The following is a 22595-nucleotide window of genomic DNA, read 5'->3' as shown; positions in this document are numbered from 1 at the left end:
ACTCATATCTGACTCCAATTTTAGTATGAGATGGTTTAGAATATTAATATGTTTATCCTCGTTTTATCTGACTCCAATTATAAAACATTGATAAGATTTTTTTGTTTCCTTTCACATTATTTTAGATTATGATTGAATATTCTTTTGATTTGTTATTATACCTTATTTTCATTTACTCAGATTCCGATAGCATCTCGAGTCTTGCACCGGCCGGGTATACAATCTCTTACTACAAGCTTGTCAGTCTTGGTCATTAAACAGAGGCGATTAACCACTCTCCTAAGAAGGCAGAACACTACTTACTCAATTTAGGAGATTTTTATGTGGTCCCCATAGATCTGTTATCTACTAATTCAAGACAGAGTATTTTAATAATAATCGCGCAGGATTATACTATTGTAGATGAAGGCCTAAATATCCACATTTAAAGTAGTTTCAACAATATTTTGTTGTTCTAAATAGTTGGCCTTTTACAGTCCAAGTATACATGAAATAATGGCAATTTGTTAGTCGGATCTCTAACAACATTGAATAGCGTGCCACGCTGCTCCGTCTAACATGTTTTAGTCCGTTACTAACCTGTACAGTGGCTTGTAGTGCTATGGACAACAACATTTATCAGTGATAATAACACGAGGTTTGAATAGTTCAAAACATAACAATTTATTAGTCAGGTATTATGCCAATTCAATCAGTCAATTCATAAACGATCAATACAAAACATCAAATTATCAAAGATAAATCCAAGATTAAAAGATGCATTCCTGACTTTTTACATAACGTGTAAATTTTACATAACATGGAGCCTAAGCTCCATGTTATGGGCTGATCTGGGTAGGCAGAATCGCCCTGAGTTTTTCTCAACCCTTACCTTAAATAATCCAAGAATTCCCTCAAGGAAGGGGGTGTGAATGTATAACAAAAAGCATTCACACTTAGTGTCACACCCCTCACAGTGGATCAAAAGATGCCTGAAGTTATATATTTGTTGTTCTGATTATGTCTATTTCTGAGAGAATGAGACCATTGTACCAATCGCACTGAGACATTTCAAATGATATCAAACATGATAGTTAAAGTCAGTTTGGTTAATTCTAGAACATTCAAACATTGAAATGACCATATGTGTGAGTTGGGGGGATGAAGCAGACTCAGATGCAAATGCAGCAGGAACTGGTTTTTCCCGCATTCCCCTTGCTGAGTTGTGAAGTTACCAGTCTCTGTTTTCAGCTCATGTTTTGAATTGTCAAAGATATCAGAATATTTGCAATATTTCAATTCTTACAGATAACCCCCATTTGATCCCGTGGGTCAGATATAAATGTGTCCATGGGGTCACTATGTATCCTTGTTGAGGTCGTTTAGGGGCAATTCAAGACAGTCTCTGCAGCATTTTCAGTTGTAGGTCGTGTTCAGCAGGTAGCTAAACAGGTCCAGGCTCGTTTTCACCTCTGTTGATGAGCCTGACCCGAATGCACTGCTCATTCAGTCCATACAGGCCTTCATAGCTTCCACTGTGTCCTTCCCCTGACAAAAGTGTCCACGTCATGTGGGCTTCTCATAGTCTGCTTCTTCTGATGAATCTGGTCACCTCCAGATATGCAGACATCGGCATGTGGGGGTCTACAGTGTGTATACACTGCCTTCTCTCGGACACCTAAACAGAAACTTGATGGCTCAGCGATTGAACAGTTATGAACTTGTGTCATTCTGCATTGGAGAAAGTCATGAGGTTAAGCATAAAATATATGATCAAAGCATAAAAGTCAGCAAGTGCGAGTCGTACAACTGGTCTCAGGTCTCTTTCAATCTGTTTAAATGGTCCAATCAAAAACAGATAATTCTTTGTCACCACTGAGATGGGGTATAATGATAGGGAGAATATTAAATATTCTTGGTTTGAATTACTCAAGGTAAAGCTATCAAAAGGTCAGTGCAACTTATTAAAACAGTATAACAGGCAGTATGCATCATAAAACATATCATCATGACAATACATTCAAATAAATGACATTCATTTTCAAAATGAAAAAAACGTGAAGATATTTGTCATACATGATAGTAATCACATTATTTAACCATAATTATGAAGGTATATCTATAATAATGTGTGTGTTTGTGTGTGTATGTTGTGTGGTGTGTGTGTGTGTGTGTGTGTGTGTGTGTGTGTGTGTGTGTGTGTGTGTGTGTGTGTGTGTGTGTGTGTGTGTGTGTGTGTGTGTGTGTGTGTGTTTGTGTGTGTGTGTGTGTGTTTATGTGCGTGTGGGGGGGCTTGAACACAATTGATGGTATTTGTCAAATTTAAATGTCCTAGTGATTATAAGATGTGTCCTCACTTCAGTTTAATTTTAATCACTTTAGCACTTATACCTGTTATTGGTGATAGATTGGAAAACCAGGGGCCCTCTGGTTTGTCAACCATCCTCATAACAGTCAGTGTATCTATCCTTAAATTTATCGGCAAGTTCGCCTCTATTGAAGTTTTATACCATCAATTTGTTGTCAAAGCCATGCAAATGTGTAATTTCTTTTCAGCTGACAGAGGGTGTCAGAGGGTGTTTGTTGTCTCGTCTGTCATCAGATTAATTATTCTGTTCTATGTGTGTGAGGCTAATGTGTTTTGTTTGTATAAACATGGACAAAAGATCTTAATTAAGGAAATTTGGCTTCCGGGTCTTTGAAGACTAAGGTGTTATCTATGTGCCTGGGTTTACCTGTGGCTATGTGTCAGTGTAATGCTCCGAACAATGGTAATCAACTTTTATAATTGTGTTGCAAAATTTTAGTCCTGTTTAACAGGGAGCCAGCATAAGAATGTGAACATGAGGTGTGTTCCGGCTCAAATTGATTCCATATAATATCTTTTACGGAGCATGTTAAGGTGCAATGTTCAAAGCTGGATCCTGTAAAAAATGCATTTTCATGGTTAATTTAATTATCACACTCCATACTCCTGTTTGTAGTTCAAACTGCAGCTATACAGGGGATAGCAGAGTTTTCTACTTTTGGAGATCAAAGAAACAAATATCATGAATTTCAACATAGTTAATTCCATTTTCATACAGGACATGTGGTTTAACATGTGTATAGTATAAAAACAAATTTAAAAATGCCACCAGGATTCGTGACAATAGAGTCTGTTGCTATTGGTCTTTGCAGGAACAATGCAGTAAAGTTCTTTATCGCCTCTAGGTAACCAGGGTTTTAGTCCCATTGCTATTAAGCAATTTGGGAAGATTTTAACTATGAGATCTTTCATGTCTCTGTTTAATTTAACATATAATAATTTACATCTTAGTTGAAGTAAGATGTTTTGTGAAATCACAAAGCCTCCTACAGTGCTGAATCCATTGATAAGATCAGCTGTGGATAATTGTTATTCTGATGACTGATCAAAGACTTTTTTCAGAGGACTCACTGCAGGTGAGGTGTTAGCACCACAGGGGTTCTTGCTTTGAGATGCAAGATGGAAGACTTTTGGCCTCAGGTTATGGCCTAACCTTTTGTTGCCCTCATTTGTATTTGTTTGATGTGGACCGGATCTGGAGTGTTCTTTGTTATTGGTCCGCCTAAGATGAGAACAAAAGCAGAGAGAACCATTTTTAGAATTTTCATCAGTTTCAAATTCAATCATGTGGAATTAATGTTAATGCATCATCTTGCAATATTAATTCTGGAAGCCACATGATGTTGCTGGTCAGATCTGAATTGCTGTCGTTGATTTCAGCATATTGTGAGTGTGTAACACCTGTTTACACAGTCTGCTGTATTCTGAGCATTATCTCCCAGTTCCGCTGGGGACATTTTTCTGAATCAATCAATGATTTTTCATTAATTTCAGTTCACAATCTAATGGGCCGATACCCATAGTTCATTTTTGCTCTCATTAACAGTCAGATCTGTTGGCAGAAATCATTTCACCCTTTTGGTGTTCTCTGCTTAACGGTTGTCATTTTATGGTGTGACTCACAGATTCTTAGATCTTTTGACCCATAAAAACTTTGGTAACTCTGAATGTTATCATATCCATCCCCCTTTCATTATGTTTTTTCTGGTGAGCTTAATTCTCTGATCAAATTTTAATTGTAGGTGGTGTTTTTCAGCGAGGATTTTATTGGTTTACAATCAGTTATGCTATAGTAGTTCTGTCAGTGTTTTCCTTAAGCATAAAGAAAGCGAACCTCCTCAAGGTGAAAGATGTTTCATCTTTAGTCTTTAGTGCCATGATTGGCGATTATAATATAATGTTCATTATTGTTTATTCCTAATGTAATTATATTATATTAAAATAGTAAATATTAAAATTTAATTATATCTGGTCTCTGGAGAGTGTTTTTAGAACAACAGTGCATTTTAGCTTAATGCTTTTATCTTGTGATCAGGGTTGTGTTTGCTTGTAAGTTGCATGGAGAACAAAAGGGTCAGATTGTTTTATGCAAATACAGCAAACACATTCTGAGCATCTTATTATCACTGAGGTGAGATTTCTCTGCTCTCTGTCAGGACATTTGAATATGAAAAGGTTTGAGCCATCAGGAGGTCTAAGGGCTGATTTAAAGTTAAAATCTTAGAATTTCTTTTATATTTAGTCTGTTTTGAGATTAAATTAAAGTATAGTGGATATTTTACACTGTAAACCCTAATGCTGTAACTAATTAATTGAATTGAGCTCTATTAACTTAAATCCTTAAAATTCGTTTATCTTAATTAACCTTAATGAGTAAAAAATGCTATCAGCTGGGTGATTTAAGTATTTAAAGTTGAAAGAAATTAAAGCAATTAAGTTAATTGGTATTAAAATGTATGAGCTGGGTGACTAAGTATTTAAAGTTTGGAAAAATTAAAATAATTAAGTTAATTGCAATTAAAATGTATAATTTCAGTAACTTGGGTATTTTAAGTTAGTTGAATGTTTCTGTTCACTTAAAATAGATAATTTCATAACTTAAAAAATTTGACATAACTGATTGCCTCAAATTTTTTTGAGTTTTGTCAACTTATTCGGGATTACAGTGTAGTTGATCAGCATCATATTTGAATTTATCACCATTAAATTTAAATGGCAAATTTCTGATTTGTAAAGGCAGAGTTTTCATTAGAGCTTATTTGTCTTTTTGCAATCAAATCATTCTGTTCTGCTCACCTTTATTTTTCACATGCAAATGCCTTAAACAGACTGTTGTTATTAATCCAATTTAAAAGTTTACAATTGTTTTTAAATCTTAAACCATTTTTTTCTGTTTTCCTTTTTTCCATTTTTCTCTTTTTTATAAAACAGTAGATTTAAAACAATGATAGTTTTTGATTTAAACTTTTAGGATCTAATTTATAACTCTCCACTGAGTCCCAGAATATAATTTGGATGATGTTATTCCAATTTTAAGCTTCAACTCTTGCTGCCTAGCAGACAAAGAGATTTCAGAGCAAGGGATGGCATTTATCTATACTGCTGCTATCATGTCCCTGATAATCAAAGTGGTTTTGTCTAATTCTCAACCCCACCGGATAACGCATTCCGGTCTAACATTTTTGAGCATTTCCGACTCATTCTATCAATGTGTTTATAAAGGGTGCGTCCAGCTTTCCCTCAACATTTCTAATAGGCAAAGAAGAATTGACTTACCACAGCAGCTGAAGATAGAATAGAAGATCCAAACCTCTTGGTTGATATAAATCCATTTTGTGCTGGAAAGACGTAACTCGCCTGAGTTGGGAGATCACGGAGATGGGTCACCATTTTGTAGGGTCCAGCCAGTTGGTCCAATGACGGTATCCAATGGTGGATGAAGGTTCACTGCATGTTCGGTCTTTCCAGTGCACAATGTTGATATATATTAAACTTAACTCATATCTGACTCCAATTTTAGTATGAGATGGTTTAGAATATTAATATGTTTATCCTCGTTTTATCTGACTCCAATTATAAAACATTGATAAGATTTTTTTGTTTCCTTTCACATTATTTTAGATTATGATTGAATATTCTTTTGATTTGTTATTATACCTTATTTTCATTTACTCAGATTCCGATAGCATCTCGAGTCTTGCACCGGCCGGGTATACAATCTCTTACTACAAGCTTGTCAGTCTTGGTCATTAAACAGAGGCGATTAACCACTCTCCTAAGAAGGCAGAACACTACTTACTCAATTTAGGAGATTTTTATGTGGTCCCCATAGATCTGTTATCTACTAATTCAAGACAGAGTATTTTAATAATAATCGCGCAGGATTATACTATTGTAGATGAAGGCCTAAATATCCACATTTAAAGTAGTTTCAACAATATTTTGTTGTTCTAAATAGTTGGCCTTTTACAGTCCAAGTATACATGAAATAATGGCAATTTGTTAGTCGGATCTCTAACAACATTGAATAGCGTGCCACGCTGCTCCGTCTAACATGTTTTAGTCCGTTACTAACCTGTACAGTGGCTTGTAGTGCTATGGACAACAACATTTATCAGTGATAATAACACGAGGTTTGAATAGTTCAAAACATAACAATTTATTAGTCAGGTATTATGCCAATTCAATCAGTCAATTCATAAACGATCAATACAAAACATCAAATTATCAAAGATAAATCCAAGATTAAAAGATGCATTCCTGACTTTTTACATAACGTGTAAATTTTACATAACATGGAGCCTAAGCTCCATGTTATGGGCTGATCTGGGTAGGCAGAATCGCCCTGAGTTTTTCTCAACCCTTACCTTAAATAATCCAAGAATTCCCTCAAGGAAGGGGGTGTGAATGTATAACAAAAGGCATTCACACTTAGTGTCACACCCCTCACAGTGGATCAAAAGATGCCTGAAGTTATATATTTGTTGTTCTGATTATGTCTATTTCTGAGAGAATGAGACCATTGTACCAATCGCACTGAGACATTTCAAATGATATCAAACATGATAGTTAAAGTCAGTTTGGTTAATTCTAGAACATTCAAACATTGAAATGACCATATGTGTGAGTTGGGGGGATGAAGCAAACTCAGATGCAAATGCAGCAGGAACTGGTTTTTCCCGCATTCCCCTTGCTGAGTTGTGAAGTTACCAGTCTCTGTTTTCAGCTCATGTTTTGAATTGTCAAAGATATCAGAATATTTGCAATATTTCAATTCTTACAGTGTGTGTATATATATATACAAAAAAGGACTTTTTGAAAGATCTAGGCCTGTTGGAGAAGTTTTAGAGGTTTTAGTTCCAAGGAGATAAGACACCAGGCAAACCACCTTGGCCAAAGCTTTAACTTGACTGATCACCTGCTGTCTGAGCTGTCGAAGAGTCCTGCTCCAATTCCTGACCTAATGCAGGTGAAGATTGAACTGCGTCACAGGTTACATTTCCCAAGCAGCTCCCTGTACTTTGGCTTCTTCCCCCTCTCCACTTCTATTACTGTTAGTGTATGTGTAAGTCAGTGAGACACACAAACTCTTCTCTGCGGCTAGAAGCTAGAAGCCATAAGCTACTTAGTTTTTTTCATTAAGAAAACATTTGGGATTTAATCACTCATTCTTTAAATGTCTTTCGTAACTTCTACTGAAAACAATGCAGTAGGAACAGACAACAGTGCCTTTTAGCTACAGCTGCTCTAGCCCAATTCTACTTATCTGGCTGTTGTTTGTATCAGTCTGTCACAGGGAAATGAGAATGAGCCACTTTACAACTTTCAAAACTTTTCCTCCTTCAACATTCCAACCCAAATTGAGACTAATCTGGTAGTAATCCTGCTCCATTAATCTTGTCCAAATCCAAGTCTTCTTCATTGCTGGCTATTCTGCCCATCTTCAAGATTTTAACCATATCCAGATTTCTGCCTCCCCCTAGCTCCACCTCAGGCCTCAGAGCCCAGTCTGGGGATCAGTTGGCTCCCGCTGGCTTCACCAGCATGTTTTGTTCTTCTGGCGTCATCTCAGACCGATATCACCTTTGGTTTGATCTTGGTCGTCCTCCCCACCTGCTGTGCACCAAGATTCACATTGCATGTATTTTCAGACAGTTATAATATTCTTGTTTGGTAATTTCTAAAAAAGGAAACAGCTTTTTTATAAACTGAATTAACTTTAAACGTCTAACAAGCTATGAAATCAGTGTTGCTGCTGTCATGGTCACTCATTAACAGTCCACTGTCCTTGACCCAGCCTGAAGACCCTGTGAAACAAAGAACTTGGTACACAGAAAGAGCAAAGACATGCATGTCATTTCACTTTTACTCTAAAAAGTGATGAAGTTAAGATCATTATTTAATGTAGGCACTGAAACCAAAGACTATAGAATACACACAACATGTCACTTGTATATTTTTGAATGGGGAAAAGGGTAACCAGCAAAGACCAGGCTGGAAATGGCTGGAAACCAGCCTGGAAATGGCCAAAACCCCTCTAAAACCAGCCTGGTCAACCAGCTAAAACCAGCCAACCAGCCTAGGCTGGTTTAAGCTGGATTTTTCAGCAGGGATTTCTAATATGAAATTCAATCGTAAGCTTGGCAAGCAGTTTTGGAAAATTTGATGTTTCCCCATTCAGACAGAACTCCAAACTATACTACCTGAGAGGTGTTTCAAAGATGGTTGACGAGTGAAATGACTTGCCTTAAATTGACTTTTCTTAAACACAGATTCAACTTTATTATTATTTATTAATAATAATATACATTAATCAATATACCACTTTTTCACTTTTGCTTTTTTTTTATTATTGCTGTAACATTTTATTTATTAATCTCTACATTAGAGTTTACTCTCTGTCTCAGCACTTCAATTCCTGTGGTAGAATTACACCTTTAAATGTGCAGTAGGTGATTTTTGTTGTGCTAGCTAAAAGTCTCTTCACATTTTGATTGTAATGATTAAAGCAAAGGATCTCACTGTATTTTCTTGTATTTTTATATTCTGGGTAAAGCTTAAGACTAAAAAATGTTTGTCTAATGGCCAACAGCTGACCGAGAGATACACATTAGGCAAACTCTGTATCTGCAAGCTTTCTAAAAGACCAACGTGGCCTTGTATCCATAAAAAGAAAGATTGTTTTTCGAAGGGCTCCTGCCAAAAATTTAGAATCAAAACTTTTCTAAATCCTTAATCTATATCAGAGTTACTTTTGCACACTGGAGGGCAATGGCGTTATGCAGTTCAAAACCTTGATCTAAAGCAGGGGTCAGGAATCTTTTTTTTTTTTTTTTAGCAAAGAGCCATTTCAGATTTTTTTTATCAAATGCATTTTTTAAAGAGCCATATGGGGTGTGTGTATAACAAAAACTTTTTTTATACACAAAACCTTTATTTATGTCCATGCACAACTCAAAAAACAAAAATGACACATTACAATGTATGACGAAAGGACCGTTTTACAGATTTTTATTTTTTAGCCATTGCCACTGAATGTTTGAATTTACGTGGGTGAGATTACCATATTTCCCAGAGATGGGTCGCAGCTGGAAGGGCATTTGCTGCTTAAAACATGTGCAGGATAAGTTCGTTGTTCATTCTGCTGTGGCAACCTTGGATTAATAAAGGGACTAAGTCGAAAAGAAAATGAATAAATGGATGAATGAATGTGGTTACCATAGGAATGTGAGAAATATAACTTGTCCTTTATTGTTGTCGCGATTCAAGTTAAACCACAGCATCATATTATGCGCATTGGTTGAAACTTCCATTTTTCTGTTGAAAACACAATATAAAGGAAATTGTATTTGTATTTTCAATTGGAAACTGATTTCTAGTAACAGTTATATTTTTAAAAATTGGAAAATTATTGAAGAGAGACAGCTTGAGAGCCACATATTTTTGGTCAAAGAGCCACATGTGGCTCCCGAACCATAGGTTCCCTACCCCTGATCCAAACAATGACACCATGGCTGAAGTATTTCTTTTAGACTGGTATGTTTTAAAACTATTTTAGTAACGCAAAGCTTATATTAATTGTGTTCTTGTTTATGAATGGGTTTATATGGGGGGAGCTTTTTAGGCACTGAAAATGTCCATCAAAAGATTGACTATTTTCAAGTTCATGGGGTATCTTTTACAGCATTGATAACATAGTCAGTTAATTACACCTAAGCATACATTTAGTTGTTCAAGTGTAAAAGGGAATGTTCAAGTTCAAGTGAAAAAACAATCTATATACAAGGTTCAGCAAACACAATTGAAAATGAAAAGTCACTCCTTGCCTTGGTGTAACGTAAGTGTAATGTAAAACGATGTCAGAGTATTTCAGTTTTTAGCACTCCCTTTTTTCTGATCTGATTTTTATTTAGTTGAATGACAAAGCATAAGTAAGTAGCGCTCTTCTTCCAAACCAGCTTTACTGTGTTTTTAAGTTTGATTTATGTTTGTTCAGTTTTGAACAGTGACTAACTGTGACACACTCTCACTCTAACGTTCCTTTGAATATTCAGTCTAAAATAGCGTGTAGGTATTATATTATTAAGGAAAAAGTCTAAACATAGGAATATAAAACCAACTTTACCCCAATGCCTGTTTTGGGGAAATATAATTCCTGCACCCACTGGCCTGTCAACCACTACTGGACGAAGTGTGTTTCTTCATAGAGTTTTCTAACTGGTGAAAGACATGATATAGTGTACAGTATATAAGGTTGGTTATCGTCATCTATTCGGTGCACATTCATGACTTAATGAGGCATGGCGTTCTGGCAGATCACCTACTGCACCTTTAAGCCAATAAAAATGTTCAGAGGGTGTTGTCTAGTCAAATATATGATATTTATTTAATAGAGAATATTGAAGGTTCCTCGCTCTCCACCGTTTTTTTTTTTCTTCCAGTGCTGGAGCAGCAGCACGTGCTGGTCAGGACGGACAGCGCGGCGGCGTATATCAACCGCATGGGGGGTATTCGCTCTCGCGAGGATTTATTCTTTTGATTTTCCTCAAAAGGCCTTTCAAAAAAAATTATCATTATTAACACATCATCCACCTACAACTGATTGAAAAACAAATACCCTGCATGAATTTGCCCTTCAATAATAGCTAAAAATAAAATGTTGTCTGGGAGAATACCAAGGGAAAAGCTAGGCAAAGCCATTGTTAAAAGGAGTTTTGATTTGTTGGTCACTACATTGAACCCATTTATGTTTTGATTACTTTACAGGATATTTTCAGTGTAACAGCTATATAATTGTCCCTGAGGAAAAATATCTATAGAAGGATAAAATAGAGAGAAATATCCTTCACCAGTATGGTTTGATAATGTTTTGGTTTGTGATGTGAAGTCTCTTTTAATTCAGTTCATTGGTCTGGAATTGGTTTATGGTCATTACCCACACAGATCTGTCATGGCATTGAGCTAATAGCTCATTAAAGTGCAGCGTTTCACCTATACCATGCAGACTGCAGTGAAAGCTTGTCATTTTGTCACGGTTCTGCTGTCCTAAAGAGTCTTTCTGTCATTTGATACTGACAACATGTCATCTTAAATGAAGTTAGTGAGCTAATTATTCTAAAGGTAGATTTAAGACAGTGAGCGCTTCTGTAGAATATAAACGAGAGGTGCAGTTCATGCTTTATTCCTTCTGTGGCACATAATTACAGGGAAATTCAGTGGGACCCAATTCTCATTTGCCTCTTAAAAAGTAAAATATTCTTCATATTGTCTTCTTTCATCTTCCTTTAGACTAAAACCTCATGCAGGTTAAGAATAATTAAATAGAATTGTATTTTCCAGAATTTAAGCTGTATTTTCTTCTTTTTTTGAAATGCTCTGCAAGTTGTTCTTCAGAAAATACGGTTTTAAACCTTAGTTTTGGTTAAGCCTTTTGTATTAAAGACTCTTTACTGTTCATTTATGAGCCATTCGCTGATGTAGTATATTTAAAGAAACAAATGAGAGGACATTTTAGAGATCTGCTTAGTTTTTTGGATTTTGCTTTGTATTTGTTTTGCTCTTCTCTTTTATGTCATTCTGAACCGAGTAACCTCAACTGAGAACCGTTTTCAAAACATTTCAGCATTGCTGGCCTCCAACTGAGACTAGGAAATAAGTGTCACAGCTAAAATAATGCTTCCCAGCCAGTATATTTACTGAATGACTTGGAACATTTGGCTCTATTTATTTGAAACCTTTTTTTTTTTCAGATGGGATGTAAAGTGACTGTTTTGCTGTTCATCTATTTCCTGGCTACAAACTACTATTGGATCCTGGTGGAGGGCTTGTACCTGCACAGTCTCATCTTCATGGCCTTCTTGTCGGACTCCAAATACCTGTGGGGTTTCACTTTGATCGGGTGGGGTGAGTATACCAGAGTGAATGCGCTGGAAAAGGCAATTTGTCAATATAACCGTTTCTGTAGGTTTGTAACATATCTCAGTAAATGAAAAGCTGCCGTCGCTGGTTTTTCTTTTACTGGAAGCCAGTTTGGTTCATGGACACTTGCATGACAAGAAAATGTACTCTCCTCAAAGAACAAGGCCAATCATTTTCCATTGTGTGGCTTCCTTTTGCTGACTGATATTGTACAGTTATTGCTGTGAATATGTGTAAAAGTGAAAGAGACACTATAGCAATATCCACTCACAAAAGTATTCAAAACCTTGAGTTCAGTAACATTCCTAAACATTTATTTATTTATAAAAGAAGCGCTTTAAAGAAACACTTGAAAATTCTGTTACTGGATTTATTAGGTGCGAGTTTGATTAAAATGCTGTTTAATAAAGTCTGAAAGCATTTATTCCAATTCTTGAATAAAAATACTGTCCTGGACAGCGTTTTGTTTTATTCAGAGAGTGACAGATGTCAGACTGTTTTTATTTGCTGTGACTAAATTAAATTAATCTTTATTTCTATAGTGTTTTTAAAATGTAGCTTAACATAGAAGTTCTAGTAAGTTGCAAATGAATCTTCCAGTCCAGTTTTTGAAATTAAAGTTAAATTAAGTTCAGTTTAGTGTGGATTATTTTTTTACTTCCGAAAGTCCAAACACTGAAGAGCAAATCCATCATTGTGCAGTCTACAAGTCCCAAACCAAGCAAGCCAGTGGTGACAGTGGCGAGGAACAAAACTTTACCAATTCACCACATCAATTGACACATAAACCTCGAGAGAAACCAGGCTCACTAAACATCATGGTTATTGTACCAAATATTGATTTCTTTACTTTTGATTTCTTATTTTCTTAAATACTAATATTGCATTGTCTGAAAATGTTTAAACTATTTACAACTTTAAACTATTTACAATGTAATTACTCTTTAAATAGACGTAATTATAATGCAATCCTTCACAAAAAAATTATAACAAAATATTTTTCGTTTATGAAGTCTTAGGGTCCTATCATACACCGAGTGCAACAAGGCGCAAGGTGTGTTTGGCGCGATTTGTTTCTATTTTCAGACCAGCGCATCACTAATTGTTTTAAGGCACATTGTTTGCACGTTACTATTTTGAGACACTGAAACAGACTGTGCTATTGAAATAGTAAAAGCTGGTCTAAAGTCCAATGCAGAGCGCATTAGTTATGTGCCTACGCAGGTTCAAACGCTTAATACACTCTAGATGTAAAGTAATACACAAATATCTTTACATATGAAATAAATTAAGGATTAAAATGTTTTAAAAAGTATTATTTACTACATAAATATAGTTGGCTGCACAGTGGCACAGTGGGTAGCAAGTTCACCTCACAGCAAGAAGGTCGCTGGTTTGAGCCTCGGCTGGGTCAGTTGGCATTTCTGTGTGGAGTTTGCATGTTCTCCCTGTGCTTACGGGTTTCCTCCGAGTGCTCCGGTTACCCCCTCAAGTCCAAAAACATGTAGCATAGGTGAATTGGGTAGGCTAAAATTGTCCGTAGTGTATGTGTGGGAATGAGTGTGTATGGATGTTTCCCAGTGATGAGTTGTGGCTGAAAAGGCACCGGCTGTGTAAAACATGTGCTGGATAAGTTGGTAGTTGAGGCGCTGTGGCGACCCCATGTTAGTAAAGGGACTAAGCCGAAAAGAAACTTAATTAATGAATGAATGATATAAATAAAACACCTACATGACCAGGAGGCTTTTTCAGTTTATTCAAGACAATTAGCATTTTTATTACAATGTTAATATTATTATTAGTATTATTTATTTTATGCATATTTATATTTGTTTTAATAAAAACAAGTTTAGATTTGTCCACCTGACATGTTTTAGAGATGTATGCATCATCATATGGGACATCATATGGGACAACAATTTTTTTTTTTTTTTACTAAACTTCATAATTATTCATGTATTTGTTTGCTGGAAATTAGAACTGAATTTAGAAATAGTTTTGTATCAAATCTTTGCACTTTACAAACTAAATTAAATATGTAGGCTAATGGATGCCATCAGTGGAGTGTGAACAACACAGTTTGTTTATCCACAAAAGTAATGCAGTAAAGTAAAAAGTAAAAGTAAAGTAAAGAGGCCAAATGGAGGAGGCTCATTCTTTATCCTCGTACAAATGGTCTGTTAAACTGTTTTCTCGCTGGTAAAGCGTTAATTTTTTCCATTCTCTTTTTCCACTTACAAAGGCCATCATGTAAATATGTTAATGTGATGCAGCTGACTCTTAAAGGGAATGGGAGATGAGACTCTGATTGGTTTAAAAAAAATTTGATGTTTCAATTTTTTTTTTTGGATTATGATAAAATATTCTTTCTTTGATTAAGTTCAAGAGCAGCATTTAAACAACCTTTATAACATTTAAAATGCTTTTACATGAATCTTAATGACAACAAATATTTGATTGGTGGTGTTGAATGTGTATTAAGTATTATGTACAGTGAGTAAAAGTTAAAAATGACCACTGCCATCACGTGTGACGCCACGGCGGGACAAAGGGATGACAAAAATGTGTTTAAGTTTAACAGCAGGTCGAGAAAATGCCACCAACAGGCACAAAAAGAAGGGATGTGAAATATACAGTAAATGTAAATACCCTGCTTGTAAATGAAGATGAAATAATGAAACATTGCATTATTATTCCTTCATAAATCATTAAAACGTCTTAAAAAAAGCTTTAGTATCATTGTAAACTTGTTAAGAGCAATGAGGATTCATTTTAAAAGTTAAAACAAAATTAATAAAAGACAACTAAAATGAAAGTTCAAACATATATATGTACATATATACATGTGCATTTAAAAAAATATCATTTATGTTAAATATATTTCCCTTGACTGTAGTCTATGGCATGCTGACAAAGTAAATCATTGCTGTTAACAGTAATGCACACCACACAGGAAACCCAACTTACTAAATTGTACTTGCCATGAATAAAAAAAGTGTCAACTGCAAAAACAACCAACAACGAGGACCCTGGAGAAAGAGCGAGTATAATAAGGAAAGGTGTATACTGAGGAGAAATGAATAGACTGGAAAGAAAACCACAGGGAGGAAGTACAGAGAGTCACAAAAAACAAGAGCTGCTCTAATTAACCATATGAATCACGATCTGTGCTTGACAAATACTGGACTGGGAGTTCAGTGCAGTCCACTATTAGGCATTTTGTGTTACATTGTGTTCTTTCTACTACGTTTTTCATATAGGGATCCTATTGTTTTTCTCTCCCAGGAATTTGACTGTGTTCTGCAATTTCTAGCAGTATCCTGCAGAGATATTGAGACACACGTTCAACACAATATTGTATTATGTAGAGGAGAAGCTTGATGAATATGAAATATACAAAATCAAAAATTGTTTTTCCAATAGTATATTATAGCAGTGTTTTGTGGCTAAATATATCATTAGTGGAGAACATTAAGTATTGATGAATTTGCTGGTGATACCTGCAATAGAAATGCAATACTTAATTACAGAAAATAATTATACTATTTGGGGTATATAAGTTTCTGTTTAAATTGTGTTAAACGCATTGCCCTCAGTTTGGAGAAAAGTGTCAAATTGAGTGAGACAAACTGATCTAATTTGCAGTGTTTACGTGGAGCTACGTTTCTGTTCATTTATTTATTCTGCAGTTTGAGTTCTGCACAAATATCAACTTTGAAAGACTTTGGTAATTAGAAAATAATTAAAGCTCTGTTTATTTTTGTGGATAATATTGTATATACTGTACTGTATGTGAGTTTAACTTTTAGAAACTATATTGTGTGATATGCCGTGCAACATGCTAAACTTTATCTGACTCTGAAGAGATTCAAGACAGTGAGTGCTTCTGTAGAATATAAACGAGAGGTGCAGTTCATGCTTTATTTTTTCTGTGGCACATAATTACAATAAAATTCAGTGGGAGCCAATTCTCATTTGCCTCTTAAAAAGTAAAACATTCTTCATATTGTCTTCTTTCATCTTTCTGAAAACTAAAACCTCATGCAGGTTAAAAATAATAATGTATAATTGTATTTTCCAGAATGTAAGCTGCATTTTTTTTCTCTTCTTGAAATGTGATGCAAGTTGTTTTTTGTAAAATATGTTGTTACAAACATTAGTTTAGGTTAAGCTTTTTAAATTAAACACTCATTTATGAGCCATTTACTGATGTACTATAATCAAAGAAACAAATAAAAGGGTATTTTAGAGATTTGTTATTATTATTTTATTATTTTGCTTTGTTTTTGTTTTGCTCTTCACTCTTATTTTGGGATCAATCAAATGGCTTTATATAATATTGTATTGTAATTACTGTATTGTACACACATTTTATTATATTTATTGAAAGACAAGTTAGATATGTTTTAACCATTCTAACTGAACAAGTGGTGGCAAGTGGTAAAATTAAACAATTAAAGAAATAAAAAAATTTTCTGTATTTTAACATTTTTAAATTATTTCTATTATAGGGAGAGAGACAGGGTCATAAAAAGGACTATGTTATTGAACAACATTGGCCAGAATGTAAAATAAAACAACAACAATGTAAGAAGAAACTAGTTTTTAGAAAATACCAAGATGCAAGTTTGTTTTAGTAAAACATAATGAAAATAAAAGGAAGACAAAAACTTCACCCAAAAATGTTTTAACTAAATTAACAATAAAAATTCACAATAAAGGAAAAAAGTAAAACTACCTCAAACTAAAAGAGTCGCTAAAAAAAATTAAATATGTTCTGCACAGATAGTGAGTTTGAAAGACTTCGGTAATTAAAAAATAATATAAAGCTCTGTTTTGTTTGTGTGGATAACATTGTATTTACTTTATGTGTACTTACTGCGTATGTTTAATTTTTAGAAACTATATTGTGTGTTATGCAGTGATAAATAAATGAATATGGCCTGTATATAATATTGTATTGTAATTACTGTATTGTATATACTTTTTTATATTACTTGGACGAAAAGAAATATTTATGTTTTTAGCCATTCCAAATGAACAAGTGATGGCAAGTGGTAAAATTAAACAATTTTAAAAAATTGTTAAAGTATTTCTATGATAGGGATAGGGTTATTAAAAATTCTATGTAATTGTAGAACATTGACCGGTATGTAAAAAAACAACATTGTAAAAAGAAACAACAAAAACAGAAAAAATACGGTTTTAGCTCTAAAAAAGGTTAACTCTATTAAAATAAAAAATTTACAAAAAATAAAAATTAAAGCTGAAACTAAAAGGGTCGCCAAAAAGCTGACTTAAAGTAATAAAAATAAAAAAAACAATCATTTTTAAAATTAAAAATCACCTACTACTGTTTGTGGTGAAAAATCTAGCCTGTCTCTGTTTAGAGAAGTACTTGTACAGTAGATGGTGCATTTGCAGCCAAACACATTTTGTTCATTTGCTAAATATATAAAATAGACATGTTTAACGACATGCATGCTCTTTGAAATGAAGAAGTTATTCTTAAATCTTCTAAATTCTTACTTTTTTTAAGTTGCATTTTTGTGGTTTTGGACTTGGTGTTTATTCTACTATTAAATAATAATTCATTCTACTATCATTTTACTTTTATTTCTAAGAGGTCTGTACAAAAGTTATTGTAAGCTGTGCAAGCACCAAACTTCAGTCTACACTGGATGTGTCCTGTTGAAATAACTAAAACCAAAACTAAACATATCGGCAAGGCTATATAAAGTTTATTTATATAACACATTTCATACACAATGGTAACTCAAATTGCTTTACATAAACCGGACTAAACGAAACACGTATAAGAAAATAAAACAACAAAGAATAAAATTATTAAAAACAGATAAAAACAGATTAACATGTGTTAAAACAGGTTTTAAAAGAAGGAAAAGAAAAAAAAGACGTAATAGTGCAATCTGTCAGACGTAGCACAGTGCTACAAATATAAACAAACTAGAAATGTGTTTACAAAATGAAAACTAACCTAAAACTAAGAATACTGTTATTGAAATGAACTAAATCTACAGCAAAATTTACAGGAAATGTTAAAGTGGGATCAAAATAGGATCTAACTTTTTGAAAATGCAGTATAACATTTTTAAAATGCCTTGAACCTTGAAATGCAGTATAACCCAATTCCAAACCTTTTTTGGCCACATTGTCAGCCCTAGTTTACATAAATGCTTTGCTTGATGGACTTTTGGACATAATTGTGTGCGTATTTGCTCGAGAAGCAGTTCATTTAGTGTGCGTGCATCTATCTGTCTCAGCCCTCGAGTACCGAATTGACTTCTCTTTCACGGTTGCATTGTGCCTAAATGGCTTAAAATCGCTTTGAAGTAAACTGTCAAGATTTGTGAAATGTGAAAACTTAAACTTTTTTTGAGGAAGCAGCTCTCGCCAGATTGTTCAAATATGATTATAATTTTAGTAAGGCTGAGAGTACAGACACTGAAAAAAGGGTGTCTCGAACCACCCCACCATCACATGCAATTAAATATCCTGTCTGTTAATTAAAATGATATCATCGTCTTAAATCATGCTGCTCATTACACATTCCTTTTAAAAAAAAAAAAATATAAACGTTCACAAATTAAACACTTGTGTTTTTATTTTTATTTTTCCCTCTAATGGGTGATTTAATGAGCTTGGCATATCCAGCATCCCAGCCAGTTAAACCTTGACAGTGATGCAATAACTTGCAGGGATGTTTGCATCCTAAATATTAACAAGGTCTCATTCCATCATTTCTCATTACCCTCCCTGTTTGAACAGTGTGACTAAATATATTAAAAAGTTGCTACAACTGCTTTAAAGGTTCCATGAAGTGCTTTGAAATGTGCTTTTTTTATTAGATTTTTGACGTAATCTTAACTCAACCACAAGACAGGGCAGGACATAGAGTAGCTCCTCCCCTTTAAAAAAAAAACAGCCAATAGCATTTGGTATTTATCACAGCTCTACCAGTGAGAGAGTCATGAAATGGGCATGTCTTATACTATAGTGTCCAAACTCGGTCCTAGAGGGCCGGTATCCTGCATAGTTTAGCTCTAACTTCGTTCAACACACCTCCCTGGAGGTTTCTAGTATACCTAGAAGAGCTTGATTAGCTGGTTCAGGTGTGTTTAATTTGAATTGAAACTAAAATATGCAGGACACCGGCCCTCCAGGAACGTGTTTGGACATGCCTGCTATAGAGCATTTGATTGGTCAGAAGATTTAATGAGAAGCTGAAGTATGAGGCGATGTCAAAACAATTGTTGATCCATTTAGTCCATAGGCACAAACTGCAAGCTTTTGATGTTTATATCTTCTACTGTTAATGCATTTTTTGTCACTGTTTTAGGGGACACTACTTTAAATATGTAGTATTCTGTATAATATTTTGTATAATAAGTAATTAAAAAGTTTTCGAAACAATAAAATTTTATTTATTCTAAATTAGAAATATTTATTGTGGTTAAGAAAAAAATTATATTCACACAAAGTAAAAATATATTTTTTTTAAATAGAGACATGTTGACAACAATCTTTTTAACCCTTAGATCAAAGTTAGTCTTGCTTTTATTCATTCATTAATTCATTCATTCATTTTCTTTTTGGCTTAGTGAACCGTCAACTTATCCAGCATATGTTTTACTTAGCGAAAACTTTCATACACACTCAATCACACACATACACTACAGACAATTTAGCTTACCCAATTCACCTATAGCACATGTCTTTGGACTGTGGGGGAAACCGGAGCACCCGGAAGAAAGCCACATGAACACGGGAAGAACATGCAAACTCTGCACAGAAATGCCAACTGACGCCGCCAAGGCTCGAACCAGTCTTGCTTTGTACCATGCTAAAAAAGAATTCTGTAATTTTTTACAGCTAAATTTATAAGTGACCCTTAAATTATAGTTTTGACCTGGTTGAAAATGAAAAAAAAAATTATTAATCTAAATATTTATTCTGTTAAAGAAAAAAATTTATTCTCTCAAAGGTAAAAGTTTTTTTAGACCATGAATTACTTGAATTACTTTGGTTTTTCTTTAAATCAAAATCCAAGTAAAGTTGTAAAACTATAATAAATACATATAAGGCCATTGCTAATTATTTTATTTTAATAATGATGTAAACCATCTGCCTTTAGAAACTATTAGAAATGTATAAAAACTGAAAGCATATAAACAGTACCTTTTTTCATGAGGTCACATGAAATAAAAACCTTATTTTGCATGGAGTGAAACAAATCATTCACCCATACTCGAGTAGTGGAAAACATAATTCATTTATTTGTCTTGGAAAAATATCTTTTTGAAACAAATTTTCTTTAGTGTAACTTAAATTCAATGTATTTGGTCAGTTGTCTACTAGATCACCAAGAATAAAGAATAACAAACTGAGGTGGAATGCTGAATAACCTGTCCGCTACATGCTTCTGCGCCAAACACAAACTGGTTTGTTAAATAAAATAAAATCTAGCCTAAATAAAATTAAAGTGAAATATTCACAGTTTCAGAAAAACTTATAATAAACTATTTTCATTTTTAATGACAAAATCATCCATTTCTGGTTTCTGTGTAATTTGTGTAATCTAGTAATTTGATTTAGCAAGACAGGCTTTTACAATGTATTAGCAGCACTGAACGTCTTTCCAGATAACCTTGGAAAAAGAAACTCAGAAGGCTGAAAGAAGTCTGCTTGTGAGAATGGAGATGTCTGCATATTTGTGCCAGGCTGTCAGATAAAATTGCTTACAACACGTTGAAATTTAAAGAAAGTAGTTAAAGTTTGCAAAATCAATGATTGATCTTATCAACCCGAAACCCACCCATAAGTAAATATGCTGCCTGTTTTTTGATTACCTGACCCACGGATTAACAGCAGCATCTGCGGATATAACTGAGAAACTATGTGCTCCTTTTGTCCAGGGTTCAAAATTGAACATGCTAAACTTACAGCGATGGTGTAGTGAGACGTTGCAAACATGGTATCGGTTTTGTGAACTATGCCACATTACACAAGAAAAAACAATTGAATCTTGTGTCACAATGCCCATTTATCATTTACAACCCCCCACGACACCCTACATAAAGGAAAACATGTGATTCGACCAAGGCTTAAGTTTACCTGGCGGGTTCTTCTTTATGCTTTAAGGTGAATTGAAAAAAAGTGTTTAAAATCAGAAAGCACAGTTTTTAACTTATGGCCCAATATCAAAATGAAAGACGGTAATTTCCCTTATAAATATCCTTATGACTAACATACCGATACTAACATCTAAAATGTTATTTTTTAATTTACAGGATTTTTGACAACAGAACTGTTCTCAACATTCACTTAATTGTGTTTAATTACCAGGAATATAACTGTCCATTCCACATGTATTCCACAACTCTAAAGCTTTGTTTACCCAGGAAAGCAATTTTACTTTATTTCTTTTGCTCAATATTGTAAAACACACACATGTACCCCTCAGACATGAAGCAGCCTTCGACATATTCATTTCTTACATATTCCGTTGAGAAATGTCTACATGGAAACCAATCAGCTATTATTTATAGCAAGCAGTTTTCATACACTCACATATCACAAAAGTGCACTGCAGTTTGTTTGTAGAGGTTTGCTTCCTTTTCAAGTGGTTTCAAGTTGAAGTGTTCTTTATTTATTTGTCATTGGTGTTTGATGTGTTGCTACTGGAAGGGCAGAGATGGAGGCACCTTTGATATGTAGATTCCCTGTTCTATGAGCGGCTCCTCAGTACATTCGCGTCAATGTGTTCGGCATGGCTTATTAATGACCTTTGGGTTTTGTCTGCGCAGGAACTACACGATGATGTCATGTTGGTGGTCTTAATGTAATCTTAATGAGAGGAATTTTTATATGACTGCTTAGGAGTGACGCAGTAATAGCCTTAATGCTTTCTTTTGAAAGCTGTAATAAAGGGTCGATGAAGATGTGTTACATAAAGGATTTTTTTTCTTTTTTGATGGAACTATTGCTAAGGAACAGTAAATGAAGCATGCTGTGTGATGCAATACTTATTATTACTAAGGAAATGTTAGTCGTAAAATTGTTTCAGACAAAAATAGGACATTTGTACTAATCGCTTAATGATTTTTTAAAACCGTGTGTCTGTGTGCACTGGTATTGGTGATTTACCGGGACAGAAGTTTGTATAATGACATGGGTAAATCCTTGGTGTAGCTACATTGTGGTGCTTTTAAGAAGGCGCATCCTTATAGTTCTTAACTCTTAAAAAACAAGGCTTAATGGCATGTTTTGACAATCACAGGCTGAGAAGGGTCATATATTATTAAGTTTT

At 34.3% G+C, this 22595-nt stretch overlaps 2 protein-coding genes across 4 annotated transcripts in view; one reads left to right on the top strand and one right to left on the bottom strand.

Annotated features, from left to right (window-relative positions):
• The window catches only part of LOC148679658 (uncharacterized), a 178641-nt gene that overhangs the window by 52501 nt on the left and 103545 nt on the right, over positions 1-22595 (bottom strand). The window lies entirely within an intron of this gene.
• pth2ra (parathyroid hormone 2 receptor a) overlaps positions 1-22595 on the top strand; it is a 199880-nt gene that overhangs the window by 114549 nt on the left and 62736 nt on the right. For all 3 annotated transcript variants that reach the window (XM_087265949.1, NM_131377.1, XM_087265950.1), the window contains 1 exon segment: positions 12097-12250. In XM_087265949.1, coding sequence (XP_087122075.1) covers positions 12097-12250 — 154 coding nt within the window.

Source organism: Danio rerio, chromosome 9, assembly GCF_052040795.2.
Source record: "Danio rerio strain M-AB ecotype USA chromosome 9, GRCz13ab, whole genome shotgun sequence".
Classification (NCBI taxonomy): domain Eukaryota; kingdom Metazoa; phylum Chordata; class Actinopteri; order Cypriniformes; family Danionidae; genus Danio; species Danio rerio.
This window is presented reverse-complemented; position numbering and strand designations above follow the sequence as displayed.